The 18,495-nt window shown below is 41.3% G+C and overlaps 1 protein-coding gene across 4 annotated transcripts in view; it reads left to right on the forward strand.

The window, feature by feature from the left end:
- LOC118291757 (septin-7) overlaps positions 1-18,495 on the forward strand; it is a 35,360-nt gene that overhangs the window by 9,408 nt on the left and 7,457 nt on the right. For all 4 annotated transcript variants that reach the window (XM_035620133.2, XM_035620132.2, XM_035620131.2 and 1 more), the window contains 4 exons: positions 6,263-6,369; positions 11,652-11,752; positions 11,837-11,971; positions 17,376-17,493. In XM_035620133.2, coding sequence (XP_035476026.1) covers positions 6,263-6,369; positions 11,652-11,752; positions 11,837-11,971; positions 17,376-17,493 — 461 coding nt within the window. The remainder of the gene's footprint in view (positions 1-6,262; positions 6,370-11,651; positions 11,753-11,836; positions 11,972-17,375; positions 17,494-18,495) is intronic.

The following is an 18,495-nucleotide window of genomic DNA, read 5'->3' on the forward strand; positions in this document are numbered from 1 at the left end:
CACTCTCAGGAAAGAGGCTGTTATGTGGCAATTTTGTGTGCAGCATGTAATTAGAATAGCAGGGTAATTGGCAAAGTCATACACATGTCATGCTGGAGTAGACAAAGTGTCAGATCGTGTGCATTCTTTTCCTTAATGTTTTCAGAGTTGATGGGAGTGATATAAAACATATTTACCAAGTAGAGAGGGGAGGCCCCTGCTTCTGGGATTAATTGGATATTGGAGAATTTATCAGGACTTGATGTCTGCTTTTTTCTCTAAGAACATGTGCTCTTAACGTTTTCATCTTAGGAACATAAGACCATTTGGAGCAGTATTGAAATGCATGAAATTATGTTTTCCTTTACATTTAAAACCAAAGATTTAATTTATTTGAATACAAAACGTACATTAGGATTTTAATGATTTCTGCTACAAATTGTTTCTATATAATAGTTAACTGCCATGAATGGTATGACCACCTCTGCAGATGTAGATGCGCACTCCAGAAATACATTATGTCTACATAACAGAACATACAAAAACATAGAAACACCAAAAATAATAACTAGCCGTAGAGTATATTCTTTCACTGACCCAACTCAATCAGGAAGGAAAGAAGATTGCTGAATTTTTTTAAATGTGGTTTCAACAGAATTTTCAACATTTCTTTTTACTTCTTTGAAAAGTTTCCATATGTTTTCAAAACTCCATGGCAATGCCCAATTTTTTATCTGGTTTCCTTTGACACAATTATTTCAAATTATTTGATTTCTCGCCAGGCTCCAGATAATTTGAGAGGTGTATTCACTGCTGAATGGTAAAGCATATCTTATCCATAAAAAGCACTCGACCAACATATACCTAACTATGTTGCAATTATCCTGACTTGTCGTGAAAAGGATTTAGCATGAAGGATTAAATGTCAAGGGCTTATTTGCAAACCAATGTAAAAGGTCACAGGACCAACACATATGCAAACTTCCTCATATTGGCAACATATTGAAACCATTTCAATAATTGTTTTCATCTCTTTCTTTAACATTGTGAGATTTTGACATTTCCACAAAAGTCCCAGGGTATAATTCATGGCTCTTGATGAAATAACTCAGGCATATTTGAGAGCTGTTATCAGTGATTCTGCAATGTGGTGCGGCTTGATTGAATTTAAGGGGACAATTGGGCCTTGGAGGAGGTATGCGCTCTACTGAGTGACATACCAGCTCTTGCTGATTTTCTAATTAATACTTTGGAAAGAATAGAATTATTTAAAAATAAAGGCTATCTGCAACCAAAACTACTGATTTGGAATTTGTATCCCACAGCAATGCATTTAACTAAGTAATAGTCAAAGGTCCTGTGAATGCTTAAGTGTTGGTGTGGGGGGGGGTCAGCTATTGTTTGCAGACCAGTGAAAGTGGGCCAGAGCTATTTGTTGGTCAAAGTCAATATTTGGCAGTGATTTACACATTGGTAGGAAGTGACCTTGATGTCGACCACCACAGCTGGAGCTCATTGTGTCTGGTTGTGTTTGAGAGTTGAATGCTCCATGGTATGTGTCTCTTTCTGGAAAGAGCTCTCTCCCATAAATGTGAGGGGCTCTCAGGAGGAAAATGGATGGCTCCGCCAACAGATATGTGTGTAGCACTTTATCTTCATACCCCAGACTTGTTAAACTTTTACTGGCTCCTGCCCCGTTTCAAAGGAAAGTCCCATTCATAAATACAGAGAGGTGGGGAGAAGATGACTACTTTTAAACGATGGTGTTGAACGAACAGAATTTCCCTTTTCATAATCTAAAAGCCATATCCATTTCACCTCCACATTATCAGCCCAGTGTTTTGGAAGCCCTGTCACATGAATTAACCTGACGGGGGCTGCCCTCCCTTGCGAGTCAGACTTACCTGCTTCCCCACAACCAGCCTCTTCCATACAGTGGGAAGTGCCTTTGCATAAACCCCCGTCGTTTACACAGCTGCTGGAAATTTCCTTTAAAGGAAGTGAGTTGGCTGCAAAGTGAGCGATGCAGCGAGCCAGCGGGCCTGGGCTTGAAGGGCCTGCTCAGTGAGATTGTCTTCTGTGGTGCTGCGACTGGGACGCCTGGCTGTAATGACAATGAATGACTTCTTTATCCTTGTTCAATTAACTGACATGAAGGATTCTCATGAAACTCTCTGTGCTTAACACTGGACCGCTGTATTAATCCGGATACCGTGTGTCCTGGAAAACTCTGTTTTCCAGTCCTGGAAATCCCACGGGAAACGAGCGAAACAGCACAATGTCCTGAAAGATATTGTGTCATTCTGGGAAATGAATTTGACATTCCAGTCTTTTCCTTTTGCTGACAGCAAACCGTCAGAAATGTGTAACAGCTGGCAGCTGAAATAAGGGTTCAGGGAACAGATGAAGTCAGATTGGTGAGGGTATAATGTGCTAAACTGTAACAGTATGATGGAATATATGTATTGTTAATCTGCTGTAGGCCATCCTACCACTAAGGCTACATCCACATTGATACATTTTTGTTTTTTAAATGCATCACTGTTGCTGTGCTCACATCTGCCTCAAAATGATTTATACCAAATGTACCTGCTGGTATCAGTGTTTCTTCTCATAAAGACCTTTATTCATGTCTCTGATGATGTTGCTTGTATTAAATGACTCTGCCTCCAATTTCGTAGAACATTTTATCAGGACGGCCAAACAAAAACATCCTGGGTATGTTGAACTTGCTTCTTAGTACAGGCTGGTCACAAATATAATAAAGGGTTCACATATAAGAAACCGTTTTAAAGAGTAATTACTGTTGCCTCCTTAATTTAGTCGAAATTTGACCAGTCTAGGTGTAGTGGTTTTTGATATAGAGCTAATCTGATGCAGTGCAAATTGTAGTATTTATTGGAGGAGAAGTATTACAAATTCAAAACTCGTGTTTTGAATTTGAGTGGAACATAACTTAATTTACCCAAGCCTTTGAATCTGAAGCCAGCATCAGTGTTTGTCTCCATTATGATTCAGAAGAAAAAGGAATTGATGAAATCAACATTGTTGTCCTCTAAGGCGCCATAAATTAGAATTAAAATTCACCTTTAAAACATGTGATGTTTTAACGCAGACTTCCATAGAGAGGAACTAGTCGACCTCCAGTGTGATCGCCCTCTGACTTACCAGTCTTATGTCATTGAGGATTTCTTGGAAAATGATTTGAATCTCTGAATTGTGCTGAGTGATGTAACAGTATAGTGATCCCTGTACTTATTACAAAGTTCAATCAATCTTTCAATATATTAGTTGTCTGTTTGAACATATTTGACCCTTTCACTTTTTCTAGAAAATTATAATTTCTTACTAAGAAGTTTTACAGTTAATCTAAATTAACCTTACTACTGCTAAGTATCATAGAGGAGATGAGGATGAAAACTCCTAAACGCATCTGACCCCCCTGTATTACTGCACATAATTACTCGAAGGGTGATGCAAAAGAAGGACATAGCAGCTAGTGAGATTGGGTAAACTACCACTGAACCAGAGCAGAGTCTGGCACCGCCTCCGCTGCTGCAGTGTGATTGGCTGACGTTGCCGTTAGCCGTGCAGGAGAGGCACTTCACTTCTTGCTAATTTTAATGTTGCATCATGGTTTATTTGTAGCATAACTATCTTGCTAGGCGAGCGAGTGCGAGTGTTGCTAGGCTATAGACAGTCACCGAAAATCGGCCTCAAAGGCGCAATGCGTGGCCATTCAACACATTTTCTTGGAAAATGTGTTGAATGGCCACGCATTGCGCTCGTCGCAGACAATGAGCTCAAAAAGACTGAAGTCTGACAAGTGTTACCTGTTAGAGAGGAATGAGAGTGAACGAGGAATTTACCCATCATAGTAAATCATCTGGCTAGTGGCAACTGGGGCAGTGAGCTGTCTACAGACCAGCGGCCAAACAAAGAAGATGGTCCAACTGTCACATTTACTTCAGGATGCATAGCTCATTTGAACTGTGAGCATATTTTTCCCACGCTTAATTCTTGGTCATGTTTGAGTGCACCGTGACAAACAACAACTTGTGTTTGTTGTCATAAGATTTGCAATGAAAATGCGCCACACCCAAACAAAACACGCTGCCTCCCTCCAACCATCCCTCTCCCTCAGCCATATGGTTCAAAATGTGGCGCAAGCAGCGTACTTGCACCTACTGCTTCGGCGGCTGCCATTTGCTTTTTTTGTGTGATAGTTCATTCAGCTGAATATCATAATATCAGTGTTGCGCTGTGGGTCAGATTTCATACATTGGGAGGGAGCAGCAGGGGTGGGGAATGTTTTCAGTCAGTCAAAGCCACTTATCATCTCGCTCACATCTCGACAGCTGTTGCTGGTTGGAGTCTTGCGGCAGATTCACAACCCGCCTCCCTTCGAAAAACAAGCGACCACAGCTCTGACCAACCATGATAAGCATCTTCACTCAACCCACCACCACCATCATCATCATAACTCTGTTTGATGAGTTTGGTTCTAGTATAACCAGAGCTCGTCGTTTTCCCTCTGCTTACACCCGACCCAGACATGGACTTGATTCAGTATCTCAGTCCTGCTGCTCTTGTCAGCTCTTAGCTTCCTTAAGTCAAGCTGGCGTTTTTTATCACGTGCATTTTCGCCCACAGTTTGCACAGAACCACAGCTTCACCCTGGTAACCATCAGGAGCCTGTAGTTTTCTGTTCCCTTTCAGCCTCGAAGAATTGTTTACCGTGGTCTTGCATGTTTCGTCACAGACCAGTTATAATCGCTGGATTGTGTCCATTGAGATTGCAAGACAAATTTGGCTCTGCCCTCTTAGGAAAATACTTATGACTGCGAGTGTGCGTTGAGTGAAGGATCCTATTGTGTGATGATTTCTTCATCGTACCGCCCTCCTCCCATGGAGCATTGGGGAGCTTAGCTGTTGGCAGTTGTGGTCCATTTTGCCCCAGGCCACTTGTAAAGGTCAGGAGCGGCTCTTTGGCTGCAGTGCCAGACCAGCGTATGACTGCCTCTTCCCTCACACTGAAGCTTTTGTTCAGCTGCTCAGCCCAGTCCTCCCAGGCACACTGCTGATGGTTTTGGATTACACACAGCCAGGCACTCCTGGATCTCGCAGAGTTTTTGTTATTATTCAAGCTAAAAAAAAGAACCAGATTTTTTTCCGTAAATGTCTTGGGTAATTCATTGATTACCGCCAAAAGTTGGAGGTGAATGTTAATATATGCTGCTCGTCAACAATTTTGACACCAGTCTTCAGAAACTCCTACAGGTTAAACTGAGTTATTGAAATGAAAGACTCACTATAGGCAGACTTAAACACTCGCTAGCCTAGCAACACAATGAACCTACAAACGACCCATAGTGCAACGCTCTGCAAGAGACTTTAGTTTTACTCGCTCCATTCAAAAATACATCTGTTGTAATTAAAGAACCTCGATACTCTGACTGGACTCCACCATCACTTCTGCACAGATTCTGGCAGAAGTCGCCTGCGCAAGATGGCGGTGCCTGTATGCGAGATTTTTTGGCTTTTTGCGCAGTGTGAGGAAATGTAGACGAGTTGTCCATCTTTATATGTAGTCACTGGCTTCTCTAAATAAAATTGCCGTCACATTTGTGTTTAGCAGATGCTAGGAATCTGTGCTGTGTAGCTGATGAGTAAAATGTTATTGTAACTGAGAGGGATCAGGGATAACAAATCAAGGCAGTAAGTGAATCATCGGGAAGTGATGTTACAGATCTTTTAATCCCAAATGATCTGATATCAGTCTGTCAACATCTGTGTTATAATCAAGATTGGACCTGCATAAGAAGATTGAGAACACAGTCTGCGGCCTTTGATTTCAGTTTTCCCTCCTTTTGTTTTAGTGAGATTTCATGGCTGTGGTGGTTTAAAATCTTCCTTCCCCTCTCCTCAATTCCCCTGATTCCTAATTAGATTCCTGAAATGCAGACAGGAAAGAATTTTGGAGGTTAGAACTTCCACCTTGTCCGTCTCTTCCTTTGTCTCATGTTAATGCTTGGGTCTTTAGAAAGAAAAAGAAGAAGAACAAGGTTTAAGGGGGGCCATTTCCTGCACTGAAAGTTTTGAATCTCAAACATGTAAAGAATGTCCGACAGCAAACGACTTCAGTAGTAATGGAGTTGATAAACATCTGGACAGATTGTGTTGTGTAGGGTGTAAATCTGGCATGAAAAAGAGGATTAAAAAAACAAGTATAGCATGGAATGCATCTCTTGTGTTCACCCTGGCTCTGTCTTTTGTCTTTCAGGGGAATCTGGCCTTGGGAAGTCGACGCTGATCAACTCACTCTTTCTGACGGAACTGTACTCCGCTGAATACCCCGGTCCTTCACACAGAATAAAAAAAACTGTGAAGGTAATGTTTTCTATTTCCTGCAGGAGGAGACCACGCCTTCCTTCTCTGTGTGTCAACACCGTTGTACTTCCATTATTTACCCTCTCTGCTGGTTTTGACACAACCCCTAATTTTTTTTAATCTTGTAAAGAGTCGAAAGGTGTTTCAGTTAATTGAAACTGACACTTGCCAGTTTAAGTGTCAGAGCCTGAGGCTGCTACAACACAGGTGTGCCCCCTCTCTCTCTCTCTCTCTCTCTCTCTCTCTGTGTCACTGCTCTCAGCTGAATAGTTGCAGGGTGAGATTTTGTTTTGTGAGGCTGCTCCTTCTTGCTGTCGCCACCCAGTGAAACTGGTCAATCTGCTTTATCAAAGACAAGAGTTTGTAAGCTGAAGGCAAAATGTAAGAATTTCAAATTGGCCAATGTCATTGGATTGTTTCACGGGAAAATCTGGAATCAAAACTGATTAACACTTTCATTGTAAAAAGAAGCAGGATTAAATGACATTTCATAATCGTGTGTAGAATTAAAAAATATATATTTTGTACCATTTCACCATTTATTGACCTTGTAATTCTTTTTATTGATATGGAGCCTTTTGGGTGTCTATATTGAGCCATGGTGTATTTGTGCACTATGAAATTGTGCAAGTTAAAGCTAAAAATCTATCTATGTCCCAAAAGTGGATGTCTGTTGCTCTGCCCATTATTATTAGCGTAATTACCTTTGACAAAATTATCTCACCATGTTATAATAATATTGCTCAGTAATGACTGAGATTAAGATTAAAGCGTCCTGAAACATAAGTTTATTTATTTTTACCATTTTCTTTACAAAGTTAGGTGTAAAGCCAGAATTCCAACAGTTTTTAGTGGTAGCTTCTAAATTTATTGACAATGCCAGCCTAATCAACTTTCACAACCTGTACATCTGACCTGAAAATGAAATGGGCAGCAGAAGATGTGAAATATTGATTGTTGGTTGGTACTTATTCGTTTGTCAGTGATTCGTATTATTCTGTACAGTTCTCAAAGTAAAAAAAAACAAAAACTTTCATTGCAGGGTTTTTCTGTGTTTCTTCGTTGTAGAGCCTTGCAGCATGATGATTTGCTCATCACATTGTTATTGACTAGCTATTTGAGTTACCGTAGACTTTCTTTTATCTCCAACCAGTCTGACCATTCTCTCTCATCAACAAGGTGTTTCCATCCAGAAAAATGCTGGTCATTGGACGTTTTTTTTCTCTTGGCACTTTTGTGATATTTAAAGCTAAGCATTGTCTGTACATTGGTCAGACAGGACTGAGCTCAATGCACAAGGCAGTTTGCTGACTAATCACCAAGTCCCTGTCCTCGAATGCGCTCCAGCCTAAGCAAGCCTTATTAACTAAAAACAACAGAGGCGTGAGCCCTGGCCTATCACCTTCAACACGTAACACCCGCTCTGTCAGTCTGACTGGCAATCTTTCTCCTTTTTTTCATAATGAACAGGATTCTATTGCACACAGCATTTCCCCTGGGTTTCATCACATTCTTGGGTATGACTGGGGGAAAAAGTGGTCACAGTTATTCGAGATGTAATTATTATGTGGCTTCTGGAGGGAGAAAAAAACAAAGGGGAAGGATAAACAAGCAACACATTCACATATAGTACAACTCATTTCAAGCATTGATTTGGGCGTAGAAGAATACAGTGACAAGCTTGAGATGTCCTCCAACATTCAGTCTGAGAACAAACAGTCTAAATCTCATTTAAGCTGAGGAGGTGTAATGGGAAGGTTAACAAATTGGAAGCAGCAGTAGGGCGAGGGCAGACGGAGTCCCTCAGTGTGTTGCTGAGGATTAGAGGAGATTTAGAGCAAAGCAGTAGATCACAAGGAACAGGTGAAGGGAAGATGCTCAACTTGCAGCTGATCTACTGTACATTGACCCAAAGTGAACACTTGTACTCCCCTGTGAAAGGCACAAGACAGGAGAGTGGGAGAGAAAGACTGTTGATGCTCCTTCACACCAACAGTATCACCTTTCACTCTTCAAAAGGCATTTTCAGTAAAACTATGCAGCTGTGAGCTCTGGTTGAGGAAACTGCCAACCCCTTATCGTTTGCACCGTCACTGCCCAATGACATCAAAGACTGAGGACCGGGGCATAAACTGCAAGTCTCAAACATTGTGTGTCACTCTGGCAACGCCATTCTTGGCAGAATCAAACCTGCAGCTTTGATGCCTGTATGACCTGTGATCCAGTTAAACACAGTTGGGGACAGTTGGTATTGACGTTTAACTTTAGCGTCCTTGTGCGACATGATGTAGGCAGCGTTGTTGTTCCTTTTTCCCATGAGCTCACTGTCTGAGGGTAGCATGTCTGGGTAATAGCCATGTCTGAGACTTGACTCATCCTGTTGTGCAGAAGAAAAAGAGGAACACTGCGGGATTCTTAACTGCTGTTTACTCAGCATTTCACCCACTTGGTTACTATGTAAATGTGATTTGTTCCGATCTGTCAGTTTGTGCAATATGGTGCAGATCCAGATAAAAATCAGGCTCTAGCGGATTTAAATGTGGTTTCATAGAGGGACTGTTGTGCATCCTTGATGGAGATATGCGCTGTATTGAGTGCCATTCTGGTTACGAAGGTTTTTAAGATATTGCAGTGTCTTCTTGGCATTATGATTTTTTTCCCGATGAGTCACACAGACACCCAGGAGGTGAGTTTAAAAACACTCAGCCTGTGGTAGATTACAGTACACAAGACACCCCAGTAAGTGGTGGGTGGGAGTCACTGGGGTTGATGTTTACCACAAAAGCTTTGCCCAGGAATTAGGTGTGTGATAGATCGGACAGGCAACAGCTGAAACAAACCTTAAAGGACCTTTTACACACTAAATACATGACTGCATGCACTGAATAAAATCTATTATAAATTACCAGTACTTTAAATTTTGTATTGCAATAGTGATGATGTGATTGTAAATTTGCTGGAAATCTAATAGATATAGATTAGATTAGATAAGATTCAACTTTATTGTCATTTGGCAGAGTACAAGTACAGAACCAATGAAATGCAGTTGACATCCAACCCGAAGTGCAAAAGAAGCATTAAATACCAAAGTGCAGGGTTACAGTGACAGATAAGGAGTATGGAGGGTTTTGTACAGAGATTATAAGTAGACATTCTATATAAATAATATAAACAAACAAATATTGAACAAGACAATCTGACCAATCACCAGTTGTTGGTCTAGGGAGAGTGCACACATTTTCATCCCAGCCTCAATAGGGTCCAGCGATGACTACTGAATTTGCATATGATTATGTGTACAGCGAAATCTTGTGATGGGCAATGACATTGGAGAAGGATGGGTTTGCTGCAGTCCAAACAAATCCAACAGAGTGAAACATCATAGTGTTTCAAATCCAAACTGACCTTCATTCATATAAATAAATTAAACTGACAGACTTTATATTTTTTATCCACGACTTGCAATACTTGGAGCTAAAAGCTCATAAAAAAACAGGGTGTGTGAGATGAGCTAGTCCACAGCTGTGTTATTTCAACGTGTCAGATACACATGCTGTTTAATCCACATTTGAAGCATCGTTATGACACATGTCACATTGGTACATGGCCAACCAGCAGGATTCACTTCCTTCATGTGACTTGACTCATCCTGTTGTGCAGCAGCATCTGGCCTGCATACCTCTTATAATTTTAACTATTTTGTAATTGAGATGTGAATCGCATAGTATTCTTTTTTTTAAATCTTTTTTATTTTACGTAAACGCTGTAAGGAGTTCATCAACTTGAACTTTTACATGGAGAGTTGGAACAGACTGGAACTTAACCACATTACTAATCACATTATTTGTATTCTGAAGTCATCAGCTCAAAAGAAAATGTTTGTTTTGACTTGGATGCAGTCAAAGTCTTTGCATTTTTACATATTTACTTTTACAGAGTGATGCATTGTCAATGTTTGTCTGGTAACTGCTGTGTGAGCCTGGGCCTGTGTGGATCTCAATCGGTCTGTGAAATCTCAGAGTTGCTCATATGACAGAGCTGTCAGATCCGGTTCAGATCCGCTGATTAAATCAGAGTTCATCTGCCGATCATGAGTTCTGCCTCTCAAGAAGCTGATCAATTTCACATTCAGGCCTTTCTGATGTCCGACAGCCTCAGTCCGCCTGAGGCTCGTGTGCTCCGTGGAAGGAAAAACACAGCGGTCTGAGCTGGCTGTGATTCATTGGTTTTCAACGCTGTTTTACTTCTGGTCTGTCAGTGTATCCTATCCTTCCACCGAGCTTGTAGAGGAGTAGCCCGCTTTAGGCCAGTGGTCAGGCCTCCTTAGGAAAATCATCTGATATTTCATACCCTGTCATTTTGGAATCTTTGAGTCCCTTCAAAAAGGTGACATACTATGCTCATATTCAGGTTCATACGTTTAATTTGTGTTACCTACCACTTGAAAAGGTTACATGCTCAAATGTTCAGAAAAGGCATCAGTGTTCTCATACTGCACATTCCTGCAGCTCCTCTTTTCACCCTCTGTCTAAAATGCCTGGATTTCTTTTTTGCCCCCCCCTCCCGATAAACCCAAGTCTGCTGTGATTGGGCAGCGGGCCCAGTCTGTTGTGATGTGTCAACCGATTCCAAAATGTGCAGGAAATGTCACGGCCCTTACCAGAAAAGTGGAGATTCTCAGATTGCAGGTGGGGTTACCACTAAAGACTCCAACTGTGACATCACAGTGGGAGACAAATCTCAACCAGTTGTTAAGAGCCAGGCTGTAGGGTTTAGACAGGGTGGTCTTTGTTTGTGGGCCGGGAGGCTCCACAGATGCACACATATATGTGCACAAACACTGAAAATGGATTTTTCCATAATATTTCATCTTAAATGAATTATTCATCATGACATCACATCATGTTCAACCATCTGAAGTGTTTACTTCAGACTAAACAATATATTTTTGTGAAAAACTCCTCACACTGCTATCAGAACAAACAATTTTACATATTAACTTGAACATTTCACCATTAGCAACATCAGTTTTGTGGGACCTTTGGGTGCTGAGATTTACAGTGTTCTGCTTTGAATCTCAACTCGAATGTTCATTAAATCAGTCTTTTTGTAACCACGCTGTTTTGTCACTGATTTGATCACACCTCTAAATCATTTCTGCACATTTACATGTTTCCCATAGGTTTACAAAGGGTGACATGCAAATGCAGGCTGGAAAATAAAGTTATTTTTGTAATTACTTCCAAATTTACCGACTGATTTGCCGTTCTCGGTCCTTGCAGGTGGAACAGTCAAAGGTTCTGGTTAAGGAAGGAGGAGTCCACCTCCTGCTCACCATCGTCGACACCCCTGGCTTCGGTGATGCTGTAGACAACAGTGACTGGTGAGCTTGGCTGTCTTTTATGGGTTAATACGAGTTACCGCAACGCTGTACCTGAAAGTGATGTTAACAATGTGCGGTCCTCAGCTGGCAGCCGGTCATCGACCACATCGACAGCAAGTTTGAGGACTTCCTCAATGCAGAGTCCAGGGTCAACAGGCGACTGATGCCAGACAGCAGAGTGCAATGCTGCCTGTATTTCATTGCCCCATCTGGACATGGGTAGGTACTACAGGGGTCCTACTTAACAAAAGGGTCGTTTAACAACCTATTTTAAGGTTTCTTTTACATTATTATATTAGCCTTAGATGATGTTGAACTGACTTTTGTTTTTAATTTGTAAAATGTCAAAGTAAAATATGTTCATCACAATATCCCAAAACAAAAAATGTTCCGATTAAGTTTTTGAACCTAAACAACACCTAAACAACCATCTAACTAACACCTTCAGTTAGAATTCAAAAGAATAGGTTTATTGTCTGTTCTCAGTGGGGAACTAAGGAGAAGCTGGGGGTTAGCGAAGCAGTGCCGTGAGCGTGGCTGGGTGATGATCGGCAGGCACGAAAATGGGCAGGCATGCAGAGATCCTGTGGCGCAGGGAGGCGAGGATTAGTTCAGTGTTCCAAACAAAACTAGAGTCAAAGCTCAGAATGCACAGCTCTGTGTGGCCTGAGAACGTGACCCACCACCACTGGCTGAAACAACAATGTGGACATGAGTGGATGAAGAGCCGGGGGGGTTGATGTACTGTTGGGCTGATGTCGGGCTGATGGGCAACCCGAGAGCCGGGAGAGTGAGAAGAGCACCACGCTCACAACACAGACTCACACACATCCAGAGTCAGAGAGACACACACACACACACCCAGGAGCAACAGATGAAATGGACATACTAGAAACCCAAGCATTAACTCTAGGCTTGGCCATGACTGTGACAAAATCTGCACCTACAGGATTCCTTTTTCTTGTTCGAGCAGCAGTCTGAAGGATTTTAAATTTACTATCAAAAAGATGCACAACCAAATAAAGTATGTCATTTTTGCTTGAAACAAAAAGACAGTTGCCAATAAATAGTCTGTAATGTAGTCAGACAGTAGCTAAAGTTCAGAACAGCATTAAATTAGCCATAATAATTTCCAGAATTAGTTAGTGGCTTTATTAAAGCTCATCAATTACCAGACCTCAGGTCAAGTCCCTTTACTGAGAAAGGAAATTTAAAAATTACAGAAGTTGCAGCTTTCCAGGGCCTTGTAAGAACACGTGACACAGATGTAGAACACAGATGATGGGAAAAATAGTTATGCAGGTTCAAATGCCAAACAAGCAAGTTCAGGAAGGTAGAATTAACTGAAAATGATTTGATGATCAAAAATGACACTCAGATGTTTGGCAGCGTGTTTAACATACCCTGACAACTTGTTACAGATTTTCCATGTCTTGATAGATGAGTCTCGAGTTCAAATGATAAGAACTTGAGACTTGGCTTTGTTTAGTTGGAGAAAGTTACCTCGCATCCAGTCTGTGATCATAAAGAGTCTTTAAATCACCCTGGCTAACTGTTTTCTGGGGCAAAGAGTCATTTACAATCCAGTGAAAAGGAACTTTTGTATGTATGAATGATTCATCTGAGAGGATACATTTAGTGGGAAAAGAAAACGGGACCTATGACATGTCAATGAGGAACCTCACAGGAGATATTTTACCAGTAGCAGTGTGGGATTGAACATTCCTCCCCATCGCCAGTTACCTGACAAGGTGTGTCTTAAACACGCCCACTAGAGTACCATTCATTCAATTGCAGGGTTTGTTCACGAGAACATATGGCACATGAACCAGAGTGTGATTGCCAACATTACACTGGCACAGTCATCATTCTTTGTTTGGCTGTAATCTGCACAGGATGTTTCCCAGATGTACAGTGGTTATTATTAGATTCATAATTACCTTTCAGATATATTTAACAACATAAACCTTGATTTTCACCTTCAGAAGTTAGTTTCTAACAGATGTGCAGATCTTTTTTTATGTATTGTGGCTCATGGGCTGATTTCCCTTTTTTTATTTTGTGTAAACATTGTGTGGATTCGATCTCAGACAATTGACCACACTCATTAACTAGAAGTAGATATGTCATAATAAACTGATAGTAAACTGAAACAAATGGCTGCTGCTCTTTATGGATAGATGAGGAGCTAGCTTGCAGCCTCCCACACATCCAGATCACATCCCAGATTACTTAGGGGTGTGCTGCAGTCACTGTGTCATCAAGGGTGGGTCACATACCAGCCACACTAAGGATCAGCCAGCATTTTTTTGCGGGCTGCCACATCATGGACTCACATGAGAAGTTAGCAACAGAGCTGTAGATTTCAGCTGCTGTGTGTCAGTGTTGCTCCCCTGCTGCCTCTTTCTCAGAAGGCCAGGAGGTAAGTTGACCAAACCCAGCTCCCTCTGCCTGTGGCCTCCAGCCAGCTGACCAGGCAGAAACAACACTTGTGTAATCTGTCCTGAGCTCACTGACCTACAGATGCCTGTGTCTTGGCCCTGGCCGCTGCCAAGCATGCATACACACAGATGAGGTTGTTCTTACTCACCATGCCGCACTGTGCTGCCTACAACAAAAGGTGGTTGTGCAGTCCAGTGCTGTAGAGCGTGCCGGCGCACACTGAGCCTTTGTGGGGAAACCACAGCCTTGTTGGCTCTCTTGGCAAATGAAAAGCACCATATGGTACCAGTCTCTTTTAACATCTGCTCTGGAGCTGTGTGTGTCAGTGAAACGTCAGAATATTCTTAGCCTTGGCATCTTAACAAAAAGTGCTGAATTCACAGCTTCAGGCGGGATATGTTTGTTAACAGGGGAGGATCGGTTTATGAGGGAGGGGTCGTGGTGCTCAGCCATTGCAGTTGTATCATGTGTTCTGAGACTCATTAAGTCAAATAACTCCTGATGATGTCATAGTAGGTTTTCTTGGCTTGACTAAACGGTTTGTAACAATAACAATAACAACAACAACAACAACAGCAGCAACCCTGTGTTACGGACTTGAAGCTTCGAGGATGTAGGTGTGAACCAGGCAGTTAGATACAGGGTATGACTATGAAGTCACTGACTCAATGAGTGATGTCAGTCTGTATTGCGACCTGATTGGTCCACATATTTAAGGTGGTCACTCCCTGTGTCCTGTAAAATAACCAAGTAGTACTAAAGGAAATGCGGGATCTGGTGTAAATGAAGCTTTACCCTTACTAGTGACAAAAAGTCAGGACATGTTAGTCAGACGGTCCTGCTTTTAGATGGAATTCTTGATTCAGTAAATGGAAAATGCTGTGCTAAATAACATTATTTAATATAAAGTTTTTATAATGGTAAATTTTCTGTTTGTGACATCAATTTTTTTTTTAATGAAACCTGATTAATACTCCAGTTTGTTTATTACAGCCAGCATTGTGCAGATTCTTGTTTACTTAATAAAAATCTGCAGTTGAACTGGAATGTACCCAGTTCATCCAGGTCGAAGCTGAACAAATGAAGGCGTAAATGTTACAATAACCATAGTAACCATCAGATTCCCTCTCACATTTCCATTGGATGTTGTGGCTGCAAGCTGCTACGATCTGCATGTGTCTTGTTGTCCTGTGTCTGGTATGCAAGCAAATGTGGCTTCACTCACCACAAGTGAACCTGCCAGTAACTGAGGGAATGTTTGAACTTGTCAACACTATGTCCACATTACCTGACCATCCAACTCTTACACAGAACTGTAGGACTCTCAACTGTGTTCTTCTTGTACCCAAGGACCGGGAAGTGTTCACTTTATATTGCAAGCAACAATCTTCCAACTGTGTGTGAGTCAAAAAGTAAGAAATCATACTGTGATGGACTGAGCTGGCAGGCACGAGGAGTCACCGGTTGACTTTCATGAAAGAGGGTCTTTATTTACCCAAAATGAAAAATATAATGTTATTATACAAACTTTACAACAGAGCTAGTCTCAGGCAGTAGTACACTATCGTCAAAACATGAATAATAACTGAACAGAACAAAATGAGTGAACAGAGACAAACTGACTTGCCAAACGGAACACAAGAGGGACCGTACTGGCTGATCTGACTATTTTAAAAGAAATTAATGAATACAACACAATATTTTAATAGATCAGTTTGAATAATCTAAACACGGTCGAAAGAAATAAACAAAATCCCAGCTCCGGCCGCAAAAACAAAGATATAATAGAATTTGTTAGGTTTTTTTTTGTCACTGCTTTCCATTGTGTGATTGCATCAGCACAGCCGATACAGATATATTATTTAAATGATTACAAAGCCAAGCTAAAATGAAACCTTAATCTAAATCCAACTACTGAGACAATAAGAAGTGTCATCACCTCTGTGCTTCATGTGATTTACTGTTGGACATTTGATAACAATGTGTTTTCAACTCTCTGCCCTGTATGATAAATGCACCATCTGTACCTAATGCTGTCATCCTGTTGCATGTGGGTACATCAGCTGTTTTTCAATATTCTCCATCAGTTCTGCTACATTTTCCTTTTTAAATACGCATTTTTGTGTAACTGAGAAGAGTGGACCTTACCTCCTTGACACCCTCCCAACCCAAACATTTGTCCACAGCCTAGCTCTCGCGGATGGAGCCTATGGTGGCTGATGTTAGTGGGATTAAATCAACTACCATGAACGTGGAAACTGCCAAGAACAACCTTAAACAGACTTTGAAATCATTCAGACGCATATTATATGACCAAACGCACAGCGCAGGGATTAAAAAGACATTTTCCAATCAACCCTTTAAATGTCTTTATAGTCCATATATCCATAAGAGTCTATACCATGTATAAATACCCATATAACAATAGGAGGACTGGTATTCCAAACAACGCTCATTCCAAGAAGGAGTGTGCTATAAAAAAAAAAAAATCCTAAAAACAAAACATGAATCATATTTCAAAAATGACATTACACACAGCAGGATAATGGAAAATCTTCATTCAAAGCAGAGACATTTCTACAAAGAGTGTTTCTGGTTGTCCTGCCACTTTAATGCTGTCTGGCTGGAATGAATCCTGCTTTTTGCAATATGGTTTATGTTTAGTGGGGTTCTGTGTGTTAGGAATACCGGTCCTACTGTTGGCTGCATTGCTGTGCTAACTTATGTTATATAAAAACGGGATAATTATTTTCCAATGTATCCGCTGCCACCAGTAATGCCAACAAAGCCAGCTATTTGTTTTCCACCTGGCCTTCCTCTTCTTTACGTTCTGGGAGATCGTTATAGGTGCAGCGCAGTGAACTGGGTAGCCAGAGACCAGTCATCAGATTTTCATTAAAAAATTTATGAATAAAGTTCATTCAGTCATGCAGTGAGTGTGGTAGTAAACAACTTTGTGTTATTGTTCCCCCCCTAGAGATTATCTGTCGCTCGCACGACTTCCTTCTTCGACTTTCTCTCGTAGCTCGGCCTGCAAAGCCAAGTCTTTTTTTCACGAGGAGCAGCAGCCTTCGCTGTCCAAGCTTTTTGAATCTTTGTGTCAATAGACCCTCACATCAGAGCCAGTCACTGACATTCTAACCGTTAAACTGTCTCTTCTCTTCCCTTTTCCCCCACCCAGACTGAAGCCCCTCGATATTGAATTCATGAAACGATTACATGAAAAAGTAAACATCATCCCCCTCATTGCCAAAGCCGACACAATGACTCCCGAGGAGTGTCAACAGTTCAAGAAGCAGGTGTGTTTTTCTGACTGAATGCAATTGTCTTTACTGCGTTTATGTGGCTCGATGAATCAGTGGATGTCCACTGATAATTACTGATAATTCTCTATATTTGTCTTGGTGTCAGCAAAGACCAAACAAACACTAAATGTATCCTTCTATTCTAAGGTTATATGTATCCAAAAACTGATTTAGCTCATTCGTCTGTGCCTCAGAGCTCCATTGTTGTCCATAAGCCACTCCAAATACGCCAGTGATCCCCACTGTTACACCAGGCGACATATTACCTCGTGTTGAAACGTATGCAATCTGTAATTCATCTAGAAACGACTCTTTAGGCCTATGACAGCCATCACCGCCATTCTCTGGAGAGTCGTTCTCGCCAGACCTCTGCACATGGATACAACATATTTGTTTAAATAGTAAACAGTCCAAGTTTCTCTTTGCCTTTTTTCCACTTCTGATCATTAGAAATGAAAGAATCAGCTATGTACTTGGTTGCAGGAAAGCACAGACCATACAATTATCCACTTTTTCCTTTTTTTTGATTCTTGTCCAACATGAAGGAAGTCCCGAACACTGTAGGTCTCCGCTGAGCTGAGAAGCTGGCGTTTTTACAAAAACGGGACACGTGAAGACTAAGAGAGCTCACTTTGATCTTAAATGTCAAGGAGATGACTAGTACTAGTACTGAAAATAAACAAAATGGTGGGAGAGCTATAGGTATGTGACTTAACAGTGTTGCGGCAAAGCAAGCTCATACTGGTCCCATTCATCACATCAACTACATTCTGCCTCGGACGGTATTGATGAGCCATGACCACAGCTGCACAACCAGTCGTCCATAGTTCTGTTTGTGCTGCCCAGTCAATGTCTGTGTCGATGGGGTCATGTCTTGGCCGCTGGAGCTTTCCACACCCTCCTCTCTGTTGTATTTCCTTTTCTGAATACTCCATCTTATACATCACGACTGATAACATTTAGACATATGCAAATTCATACTTACTGTATTGAGCT

Source organism: Scophthalmus maximus, chromosome 22, assembly GCF_022379125.1.
Source record: "Scophthalmus maximus strain ysfricsl-2021 chromosome 22, ASM2237912v1, whole genome shotgun sequence".
NCBI classification, from domain to species: domain Eukaryota; kingdom Metazoa; phylum Chordata; class Actinopteri; order Pleuronectiformes; family Scophthalmidae; genus Scophthalmus; species Scophthalmus maximus.